The sequence below is a fragment of the Aplidium turbinatum genome, chromosome 3 (assembly GCF_918807975.1).
Source record: "Aplidium turbinatum chromosome 3, kaAplTurb1.1, whole genome shotgun sequence".
Taxonomy (NCBI): Eukaryota; Metazoa; Chordata; class Ascidiacea; order Aplousobranchia; family Polyclinidae; genus Aplidium; species Aplidium turbinatum.
This window is the reverse complement of record NC_137474.1, coordinates 9,487,207-9,499,636: the sequence shown is the minus strand read 5'-3', so window position 1 is coordinate 9,499,636 and position 12,430 is coordinate 9,487,207. Positions and strand designations below refer to the sequence as shown.

Genomic DNA, 12,430 nt, shown 5'->3' with positions numbered 1-12,430 from the left:
CGGATAAGTGGGTTACTGCCATCGTGCTAAAAAGCCAGCTGTTCACATTCCGAGAAACAATATTCAGATGACTACACTTCTGTGTCGAGTCAAGTTAACAAAGTATTCATACAACATTTCTAAGTGCTTGTAACCTGCCTATCGGTATTCGCAATTGGCTAAGAAGCGGCGTGCGCAATCAGCTTGTATGGTCGTCTTTTAATTTCGGTTTGATCCCCACTGCTGTGGTGGGCATGGCCGACCTGCAAATCAATAGAAGTCCATCCATCCTGCTTTAGATTTCAATTCTACGGTCACAGAAACTTACCACTTACATCAATGCAGACATAACACTGATTTTCAGGTTGGACTTTTACGCTTTATGTCGTGTATTCTTTTCAATACTCACAAAAACAGCAACAATGAGAAGCTTCCATGAGCCATAAACGCTTATGAGATATAAGATTTATTACAATTTCTTTTACACTTACTGTACGTACCTAGCAAGCAGATAAAATCATATTTTTATCAATTCTACGATAGCTAGCAATGAAACAACGCAAAGTACGAAACAGAGTTGAAGGTAATCTTGATCCAAGTCGCTGTACTTTAAATCTCTACCTCAGCTCAATTTAACACCAGACAGTGAAAATTGACAAATGTGAGCTTTGCTGAACACAAAAGAAGACATGCAGAATAACTTTCAAAAATTAATAAACCGAGTTAATTTGACTTCTATAACATGCACTTATACAGTGACTCCCTTCGAATCTAATTAGGATTTTGATTCCAACCAGCAAATCAACTTTTTTATGATTGACTTCAGTCAATGTTTGTGGACGTTGAAGCAATGTAAACAGGACTGATTGGTGGCTGAGATAAACCCGTTCATAGACTACATTCGCCCAAACCTCGACATGGTTTGAGCAGGACAAGAAAGTCCCAATGACAAAGCTGCTCTTTTGCATCGCTTCAACTTTGCAAAACTTTAGCAGTAAATCTTGCGTTTTGACTAAGGCCATATATTTGTTTAACTGAGGCCTCTAATTATAATTGCTATTGTCGTAAAGGTCTATTTTCCGAGATGATGTAATCGAGAAAATAATTCAAGCATGGATCTACGATCAATTCCTCTAGCCAGAGGTTGAATAATTTATGGTCTGAGAGAACAAGTCTAGAGAAAAAAAAAAAGAAAAAAAAACTGTGTTTAAAGTAGCTCCTGGGCCGCAAGAAGTTCTTGAATTATTCAAAGCAATATGATCGAAACGCGTAAAGGACCTGCCACGTCGGGATAAGTTCAGGCAAATTTCTGTTGTCACACTGTAGTAAAATGACTTCATCGTTACAAATACTGTGTTGGCATGTAGCTCAAGAAAGCGAAGGGTTCCCAACTTGTGAAGTCCACCCTTTTTACAATGATTTAACGTCTGCAGACGTTGAAGCTATGTAAAAAAGGCGGGTTTTAGGTACTAGGTTCGAGACAGCAAAACAGCAAAAAAAAAAATCAACACATTTTCACAATTGCATCTGAAACTCAGTGTGCAGTATTTACAAAATAAGTAACCTTAAAAAAGGGCTGTAAAAAATGCACAAACCATTAAATGAGATACCGATTTCCATGTTTAATGAGTCTGGTGGAACGAACAAGACTTGTTCCTTTTCAACGGCCCCATGTTACTTTATCGTGACTTTCCATATTTACAGTTTCTTTTAATTTTGCTTCGTTATCCTTTTCCTGAGATCAAAAGCATAAAAAAGTGTCTACACACAATACAACGGAGGGTAAAACCACAATCTCAAAGTAAGCCCTTCTTCAAAATAAAACAATTACACAAGATTCTCTTCGCAGCAGAAGGTCATTCCCAACATGAAAAACGCAACTTTGAAGTTTTTGTCAATTTTTTCGTTCTTTGGTGGATTAGTCCTGCTGCAGTTTGGTGATAAACGCGCCAAAATAAAAACAACGGAAAACTGTAAAAGAAAAATCATAAAAAGTTCACAATTAGCGAACACCAAAATATATGACAGCACCAAAACATATAGTGTCCTCTTTAACAACTCATTGCCACAATATCAGGTATATGTCACTTACAACTAAGAAGTCAGACGAAACTAATCCACGGCACAAAGAACACTACATAATTGCGTGACAACAAGACCACGAGGCATCTTTCACAGGCAGGTTTGGTTCATGCGCATTTCCTTATGCCATAGTTTCTTTAGCGTTTTTTAAAGGGAGTCTGAGTCTACAATAACTCCTGTCTACAATAACTCCCAGGTTGTGAGTCAAGACAGTACGGTTGAAGCCATATTTTGGTGTAATTTTTACAAAATTGTTGACAAAATATACAACGGTTTTGACAGAAACAATATGGTGTAAACAGCAACATAAATTTATCGTGTCAACAATTTACAGAAATGTCGTCAAAGCTTTGCTTTTCAATTCAAGATACAGAGGCGATGATGCAGCCTATGGTAGAAACAATTTTTTTTTGAACGAAGAAAACTCAAAACTGCAGAAGCAAGCGGCAGGTGACGATTTAATGCTCTATCGTGTATACAACGATATCGTCTCCAACCGTCTTGCGTTGCAAATCACGTTCGCTTTGCGATGCAAGACAGAAATAGTGGAGTGCTATTGAAGCAAAGACATGTTCAACCCAACAGACAGATATCTGTGACGTTAATCTATCAACAATGAACACTTTTCACAAAGATAAGTTCATGCATGTACAAGTTACTGTGTAGTATGTTGAAATACAGTCAATAAATGCAAAAAGTGAAAATGTCCGTCAAATCACTTTACATAGCAGAGTCTGATCACAAAATTAAGCAAAATATGACGTGCTTTTCTTAGATGTCGTACTTATGGTGAAAATAAAATTTCTGCTATTTTCACATGGCACACAACCCAGACAGCAAAATCCGTTTTTTACATTGTTTCAACATCTGCAGTCGTTAGTGGATTTTGTTGCCTGGGAAGAAAATGGTTTTATACATTTATCTGCTTCTTCGTCTTAAGACGTTAAAACGCAATACACATTACTACAGGGTGTTTAGGAATGACAGATATCACTTGAGTATGCAGAGCAATGCAGCAAAAGATAACTCGACAGCAAATTAGAAGGGCATAGGTTTGTTTTTTAGCAATAGGTTGCAAATTAGTTGAGTGGTTATTTGAAAAACGATCCAGATATACTTAAGAGTTATCTTTTGCAAAAGACTTTAGTGACATCATGTGAACAAGGATAAGCAAAACACGGAGCAAAAACGCATTTGCGTCTAATTTGTCAGAGCTTTTCCGTGAGTCAGTACTGTATTATTGAATTCAATTGCACGACATTGGATTTTCACGTCCGCCATATCGTTAAAACTTTCTACAGTGGCCAGCCTCGATAAACATTTGCACACCCCTGTATTAGAATGGCATTGCCCGTTCGGTGAGCCAAACAGCAAAAGTCTAAACACGATGTGTTGTACCGAATCAGGGGTAGCACTGCAGATACTCAACATTCCACACAGAAGAAATGATTTCTTCAAATAAAAATTTTTCAAACATTCTTAAATAATTCCAAATGTCTTAAAAATCAAGCAAACTTCAGAAGAAAAAAAACAGCCTGTTGGTTCGAGATTTACTGAACCAACTGCTGCTTAAGTCTGCCGTGTTTCTTAGCTAGGTTGTTACAGAAAATCAGTATGGGACTCTTCGATAACAAACGCTCAGAAACAAGTCTCAGCAGCCGCACATGCTCTCCGATGAATTAGCTTGCTCAGCAGCTGGTTTTCGTTCGAGTATCACTTCATCCACTGGTGTTGATGATATTGCTAGTTAAGAAAAGTCTCGAATTCGTAGTGTAGGCATTTTTAGGTATATACAGTAGAGAGCTAAACGTATGAGGTATATTTGTAGCATATAAACTAAGTAAAAAAAACCTGAGAAACCAAAGCAAACGTAAATCTAAGCTACAAAGGTTTCACATCTTAATATATATCTACAGTAGTACAATAACTTTAGATCTTACAAAGAAAGAATACTTAACAGGGAATAGGAAAGCTGAAGCTGAAATTCCACAAAACCTCGAAATTGATAAAGAAAGTCTTCATCTAGCATCGCACACATGCTTCTTTGAGTTTTTCATTCAATCAAATCAGTTTGCGCATTGTCACCATTGCGCTAGTTTACGCTCCAGCAAAATACTGTGCACCTGTCTAGAGTCTACTGTGTCCACTGTCATAAATGACGTCTTACGCATTGTGACTGGATGCCTGCGACATACACCATCGGACAATCTCCCTGTCCGTGCAGGCATCCAACCAGCTGAGCTTTGTCGCGAAGAAGCCATCCTGCCTCTTTCTCGCCGCGCTATGAACCCCAACCACTTGCTCCATTCCAGTCTATACGAGTCTGTATGCGAGCAACCCCGCGACTGAAATCGAGACACCAATTTGTACAGGCCGCATAACTCTTGATCAAAACCGCTGAAGACCAATCCATCAGTGCGGCTACCTGGGCGGACCAACAATGGAGCTCGGAATGGAAGATGAGCTCCTTAAGACTCCAAAGTTTCATCTCCTACACCAGCCCCCATCCAACCGAAATGCTTTTGCCAAGGAAGGCCTGGATACGGCTCAACCGCCTGCGTACTGGGGTCGGACTATTCCGGTCCAACATGTACAAATGGAAAATGGCTCCATCCGCGATCTGTGAATGTGGCAAGGAGGAACAAACCGCAGACCACACCATCTGCAACTGCGCCATTTACCATGTTACGCCAAATGATGAGCGCAGTGTGCGTCTAGCAAGACCGAGTCGCCGCCGCTGCCCAAGGGTGGTAAAAGGCAGATCCCCAGGAGTGGCGAAGAAATTTCACACGAAGAAGTTCAATGATTGAGGTGAGCTAGCAAAAGTGACTCTACTGACGATCATTGTATGGTATCGGGTTCTTTTTTACGTTAAGACAAGTTGAAATAGAAAGCTTTATCCAGGGTAAACAAACACAGTGTTCTAGACTTTACTTATTATTAAAATACTGTCCTGAAGACCATGCATTGCTAGAAAGAACACTACGGACATGATAACTGGAAAAACTTGAGTAAATATCAAGTATGAAAGCGACTAACATGCCACAAACATTGATAATCAAAAATAAGCTACACCAGGTACTCTTAAAAGTTCATCTTCAATATATCACAAATCAGGGTCAAAAACCTTCTTTTTATATCAAAACATGTTTGAAGGATACTGACATTCTTGTCTTTGTCAGGAGAGTTTTCCATCCCAGGTAGAGCCGCCGCCACTCTACGGAACAACTGGAATAAAATATAATATTACATTACATACAATCATGCCAATGCAACTCTACAATGTAAAATCATTAAGCTCATCATAAATCAAGCGACGTGTAGTAGAGTTTTCGCTCATAAATAATACCAATTTTGTGTTGAGAATAGACTTAATTAGTCTATATTTCCTGTACATACAGAACATTTAAAGTAAACTTTTCAATCTAAAATGTCTCCTTGTCGTTTTTAGTCATATCTTGGTTCACACCCAACGGTCAAAAATTAAAACTAAGTGCACTGTGCACGGCAAGGAAGCCAATCTTCGTATCCACCTTCAGGTATGCCATTCACAGTGTTCAAACAAAAACAGTTCCATGCTCTTGAGCGGTGTCGAACCAGCACCCTTTCGAGCATGGAGCCAGAGCTTTTATCCCTCGACTACGCAGTCGAATCTCGAGGTCAATAAACTTGGTCAAAAAGTTAATTTGTAGAAAACAACATAACAACAATTCCATACGCAATAAGGAATAGCCTACTGTACATTGTACAGGCCCAGTCAACTACGAGTACGTAGAAAGACGTATAGACACACCTGTTTAACATTATATCCGGTTTTGGCACTCGTTTCGATAAACATCACGTTCAATTCCTTGGCTTTTCTTTCGCCTTCCTCGATTGATACTTGCCTGAACATGAACACTTTTCATCGTCAGCCACTTTCTTAGGCTACTATGATGAACAACGCCCAAAACTAACGGGGGAATAACAAAATCACAGCCCAGTAAGACATGAACTCTTGTCAAGAAGAGATCAAAGATTGTTGCTGAGAATTCTGCACTTAAATGTCACATTAATGTGAACCAGCAGAGGAGAATGAAGAATTAAATGGTAACATGGTCGTCTGTTGTGAGTTTCAATAGGGAATACAACGGCTTTTTAAATTAAGCACCGGAAATACTATGTCAATGCATCCGATACAGTTGTGTAAGGCAGTGCTACTCAAACGCCGGTACGCGTACCGGTACCGGTACGCGAGCACTTGGCTGCTGGTACGCGGTCAGTTAGGAAGTGCAGTTAATTCAAGACAATTTGCCCTTTTATGCGACGATATGCAAGCAGATCACAGGCAATTATTATTTCATTCTAGTGTGCGTTGGCTGTCGAGGGGAAAAGTTTTATCACGCGTATATGATCTCCCAAACAAACTGGCAGTATTTTTGCGTGACAGAAAGCCAGATTGGGCGAAGCTATTTCTAGATGAACAATGGCTTGCTTTGCTAGCTTACATAACTGACATTTTCGTTATTATGAATGGCCTTAACGCTTCAATGCAAGGAAAAAATGCTTCACTTTTTGCAACAGCAGATAAAATTGACGGCATGCAACGAAAGCTGAAAGCATGGAAGATTCGAGTCTCGAACAATTGTTACGACATGTTTCCTAAGTAAGCTACTGTTATTGACGATGCTGGAGACAATTTGGACGCAAAATGTGTTCAAGATACTGCCACAGAACATTAGCCAAATTTGGTGGAACGTATTCAACATTATTTTCCGGAACAATAAGATCCACGAAGAGGAAATGAATGGATCCATTCGAAACCCATTTGCACCAACTGTAAACGTAGAAAAGTTAAATATAAGTGTCGATTTAAAAGATAAATTATTGGATCTATCTGCTGATGAAGGTTTGCGAAAATCTTTTGAATCAAACTCCCTTGCAAGCTTCTGGGTCAAAATAAAAGCAGAATATCCGAGACTGTGTACCATGGCTATTAAAACACTGCTTCCATTCCCTTCTACATATCTATGTGAAGTCGGCTTTTCTATCATGAGCTGTTTAAAGGAAAAACACAGAAACGCGTTGGATATCCATGCTCCTCTTCGAGTAGCATTGTCTTCCATTGAATCGCAATTGGATAAGCTGGTTGCAAATAAGCAAGCGCACACTTCGCATCAAAATTCGAAAGACCATTAATAAAAGTGTTTTTACTTGTTTTTTTTTAGGTTTATTTGTTATAAAAGTAATAAAGACTTTGCACTTGTATTTTTTTCGCAAATTGACCGGGACGCCAAGTGATGGAAGGTGCTCAGCCGGTACACGGCATAAAAAAGTTTGAGTAGCACTGGTGTAAGGTACTACCGCGCACAGGTAGATGGATTAGAAACAAGCTTTGAATGGTCAAAAAATTTCTCACGTTAAATAAAAAACAACAACATTTTATGCCGATTTGTAATTTTGAATGAAGGCTGTAAGACTTTCACTTATTGACAAAATCGAAAAAAGACTAAGACATTTTTTCGTTGAACCCAGCTCAGTTGAGTGTGTCAAACAATTGCAGTTGTCAAACGACGAGCAAAATAATTACATATTCCCACGTACCTTTTATCTGACAAATCCGTCTTGTTGCCGACGAGCATGATGATGACGTCACTGCCACGTTCCGTTCTCACGTCGTCGATCCACTTTGACGTTTGCTGAAATGAATTGACGTCTGCGTGCCGCAAGACGTAAGCACGTTTGAAAATTATACGCATTGCCATGACTGCATTTACGACGAGTGATTTGAAAGCAGGCGAAAAATCAATATTTTGAAACGTATCTTGTGTTTTAACTTAAAGGCACCTTATTATTGGTTCAATTTTTTTACATCGTTGCAACGTCGCCAGATGTCTTTGTAAACTGGGGCAGCAAAGTTGCTGCTACACAAAAACAACATATCACAAGTTCTTCCAAACTGAGCAAAAAGTTCTGTATTTTGTAACTGAATCACCATTGAAAACCGCTATGACAACATCTCTTGACGAAATAAAGCCAAGACCAAACTTGTTCCTTGCGAAGAAAGTGTTTCACACATTCTTACACTGCAACTAACAGCACGTGACCAACAAGATTCAAACACAGTATTTCGCAAATTCGTGAAACATGACTTCTTTCAACGCTGCTTTTAAATATAAGTCACACGAAACAAAATAAGGCGAAGTAGTGACACACCTCAGCCAGAAAAAAGTTTTTTTTATACGGTTACACACTTCCGGCAACGTTAAAACGATGTAAAAACGAAAATGTTTGCGGGCTGAGACATTCTACTTGCCAGCAAGAATTCGGAGATCATCCTAAATTACCAAAGTTGTCCCATTGAAGGCTATCAAACATCATGGACAAACATCGACAAAACGTTGGTGTTAAAGGAAACATCCTAACAGTTGAACAGAGCATTGTCACACAAGGCTTTCAACATTACTTGTGATGTCGTAGACCACGACCGCAACTGTAGAGTCCCGGATGTAGCTAGGAATTAAACTTCGAAATCTTTCTTGGCCAGCCGTGTCCCATAGTTGCAAGCGTACCTTAAATCAACGAGGAAAATTATAAAAACGTATCGGCAAGTGATGTCGCATGAATCCAGACTGCACACGACATGGGAGATCTTGTAATGACACCCCCTTTCTTGTGATTTTGCGCTTTATCAATTTTTACGACTTTAACCACAAAAAATACTGCCAAACGCTGAAGCGTTATCGCAAAACATATCTTGTTTCTCTTTGCAGCCAATAAAAACTCTAGCCTATGAAATACGATAGCAGTTACTTTATTAAAGTCCATAAAAATAGGTTTTTGTTTGATCACGAAGGATAAGGAAAACTCCGTCCAACCTTTTAAAAAATCAATAACATTAATCAAATATGAAAATAAATCTATAACATCAGCTTGAATTGTAGAAACCATAAGAAATCAAACCACAAAGCAAAGATCCAAACCAAGGTGAAGTTACTGGCGGCTCAGGCTCATAAAATGCACAAGTTTCGTTTGTTCTCAGTGTGGATTTGAAATAACCACTTTTTATAATTAGTTTAATAAGATAATTGTTTGCATTGTTGTGAATAGCTGTAAATTTTTACAATGAATGGAATAATTATAAAACAAGTAAAAAGTTTTCGATATCTTGGGACAACGACAAACTGGGATGCAAAAGATGATAAGGAGTTTAATACCGGTATACATTCTGCTCAAGCAAAAGGCACTTTTCAGTAAATAAAACCAATATTATGCGGAATACAATTACAATTTTATAACATTACAATTTTACATATCTTTCTCAACTGGATACGTAGTATTAAAGTGTTACATGTATCCAATTTTTAAATAAATAATAATTCTAAAACCTGGACAATCAACAAAAGAATGACTAACGAGTTTAAAATGTGGGCAAAAATGCAGAGGATTTCCAAAACTGTCAAAAAAAACAACCAAAGTGTTTTAATTCAAGTTAATCAAACAAAGAGTCTACTGAAAAATATCAAGGAAAAATAATTCCAGTTTCTAGGATACGTGCTGCAAAAATGAAAATTAGAACATCTCTCTCTCACAAAAAAATTGGAGGGAAACATGGCCAAGGCAGACAAAGATTAACTTACTTAGCCCTAGCCTAAACCAATAAACTGAAAAAACCATCATCACCTAATACACACAGCAAAAAACCAAGAATCTTGGAAACTTTCATACAAGAGGCAGTCAATGTTTGAAATCAAGTACGACAATGAAAGAAGAAGAAATAGCTTGCATAGTGCATACTTACCGTTCTGTCTTCCAAATACATGGTTTTTGACAAAAAATCTATTCCAATAGTTGCCTAAAAATAAAAAGAAGTTGAGAATAAAATTGAGTATAAAAATATTTTGTGAACACAATATGAAAGTAATATGACAAGGAGATTATTTAAAGTTCAGTTGTCAAGTACGAAACGCTACAAAAACTTGCCAAGAAATCTCAATTTGGAATGACTTCAAGTGAAAGGCAACAGTATTTCAATAAGTTATTAAGTTAGTTCTGCCAAAAGTGTTTCCATAACTAAGTTAAATTGGATATTGTAACAGCAGCAATGGTACAAAAATTGCCTGATAATTTAAAAAAATGCTTGGGAAACCTTATGTCTATGAAGCAATTTTTGACTTTGCAATGTGATCAAATGCTCAAAACTGCTGTAAAATTCAATTGAGAATACACAGTGCAACACGAAATTCACCACATTCACAAACTGGCACATCACAAACAAAAACAACTTCACATAAAACATTGTACCTTGGACTGAGCAGTAAGGAAACCCAAATGAAGCAGAAAAATAAAATCAGTGTCTTGTTTATAAATTTATTTGTATCTGGAGTATTGCTGCCAAGTTATAACTTTACTGGCAGTTTTGAGCACAAGGCCACATAGACTGTTAAAGTAATAACCATTTTTAAGAAATATATACAGTAGTGATTCGATGGACAAACAAAAAGAAAATTCACAACTACTCAGTTCAAAATAGCAATTAGATTTTGCATGAAAACTGAAAAGATACTTTTTGCGTAAAATAAAAACATTTTCTGCACTGGTATAAAAAATTTACATTAATGTTTTTGGCACTGTATTGTGCCTTTGTAACAAAGGTGTGACATTCTTCACATGAGGGTCAATATTTGTCCTGACGATAACACAGTTCTGTGCCAAAATTTACAATTGGTTATTTTATTTAAAACAAATAAAGACACACAAATGTAGTTCAGCTATAGTAACTTTTACTACTGTACTCCTTAAACAAGGAATTAAACACTACAGTGTACAACCCAATCTAGAAATATTGTAAAAAGCTTATATATAACTGCATTTACAATTCAGCATAATTAAATAGAAGATTACCTATTCAAATTATTTTGCATAACAATAGTTTAAATGAAGATGAACCCCTTACAAATCTGAACACACCTGATATGTATTGTCAAAGCTGTCATACATAAATCTTGTGATTAGGGATGTCTTTCCAACTGTAAAAAGAAACAAGTTAACACAGCAATCAAAATAAATAATGAAACAATATAACTAAATGCTACAATCTTTAACATCAAAAGTATAAATATGCTGGTTCATAACTTCATGACTACAAGTCAATTTTGAGAAGTTAAATCTATTCCAGGTATGGCGCGCACATCAGAATAACTACAAATAATGCACCCAGAACACTAAAAGTTGTGATTTTTGTTATATTGTCTTGCAACATTAAGATGTGAAGACAAATTTTGCTGGATGGGTAAATCTCAACTCACCACTTTGCTCTCCTAGAAATACAAGTTTGAATTTTCTTAGCGGATTTCCAAAATCGCTAGTCATTTTTAAGCTTTGTATAAACCACAGTAAATTTTATGATGTTTTAACTATTTCTAAATGCATGAACGAGGCTGATTACAGTATTTCTTTCTCACACTGTTTTGATATATTATAATTAATGGGATAAGGAACATGGCAAAATCTGTAGGCTACTGTTAGCTTCATTCACTATTTTTGTCTTTTGTTGTAGTGAGCTACTGGGCCTGTCGCCCAACTGCATTACTGGCAAACCTACTTGCAATTGAAGGCCATGCTAATGAGGCTGTCTCAAATAACCTTTAAATAATATTTTCAGTCATTGTACGGAGTCAGTAAAGGTTGAAAAGGCCTGAACCAGCGTTGTCAGACTGAAAAGTAAACTGAAGACATGCTTCTACTTAGAGATGTACTGGTATATCGGTATCGGTGATATCGGCCATTTTTTGAGTATCGGCAAAATTTGGCCGATACTAAACATGTAAAAAAAGGCGTTTGCTGCGGATTTTCTGCAGAAGCAAAGATATAAATTTTTTAAAGTAGTAACTAACATCACATTGAAGTAGAAAAATAACAACCTGTTCAAATTTTTGATACCTCACACTCCCATGACTTCATGCACGCACCTTTTGACATTGTTTGCTTACAGTGATTCTTTCACTCAAACAAAACGTTTTGTTTCAGCAGTTTTGCGTTGTTCGATTCTTAAGTTGTGAAGGAGGCTCAATTTCTCCAATATTTATCATTTGTGTTTCTTTTTTACTCTCAGCAGAAGATAAAACCAGACCAAGACTACCCACTACCCAGGTAGCAAAAATGTATAATTTTGCATCGTTTTTACCTTTCAATTCTTGTCGATGTCAATTCTTGCTACAAAACGGCTGCCGAGAAACATAATTATAGTGGATTGGATGGTCTAAATGGCTAGCGTGGAAGCTACACCGTTATGGTTAGAAAATCGCAACAGCTCGTTGTACTAGTGAGTGCTCAGCCTTGTGCTGATAGCCGGGAAGGACATACCTTTCTTCACAATGAGGTTGTCATC

General features: G+C 37.3%; 1 protein-coding gene across 1 annotated transcript; it reads right to left on the bottom strand.

The window, feature by feature from the left end:
- Window positions 1-353: 353 nt before the first annotated feature.
- Window positions 354-11,464, bottom strand: LOC145766112 (ras-related protein Rab-6A-like). The gene is made up of 8 exons (XM_082577771.1): window positions 11,349-11,464; window positions 11,011-11,069; window positions 9,842-9,895; window positions 8,507-8,612; window positions 7,645-7,756; window positions 5,855-5,948; window positions 5,223-5,289; window positions 354-3,786 (listed from the first exon to the last, which is right to left on the bottom strand). The coding sequence occupies exons 1-8, from the start codon at window positions 11,410-11,412 to the stop codon at window positions 3,713-3,715; spliced, it is 630 nt and encodes a 209-aa protein (XP_082433897.1). The 5' UTR covers window positions 11,413-11,464; the 3' UTR covers window positions 354-3,712.
- Between the last annotated feature and the right edge of the window lie 966 nt (window positions 11,465-12,430).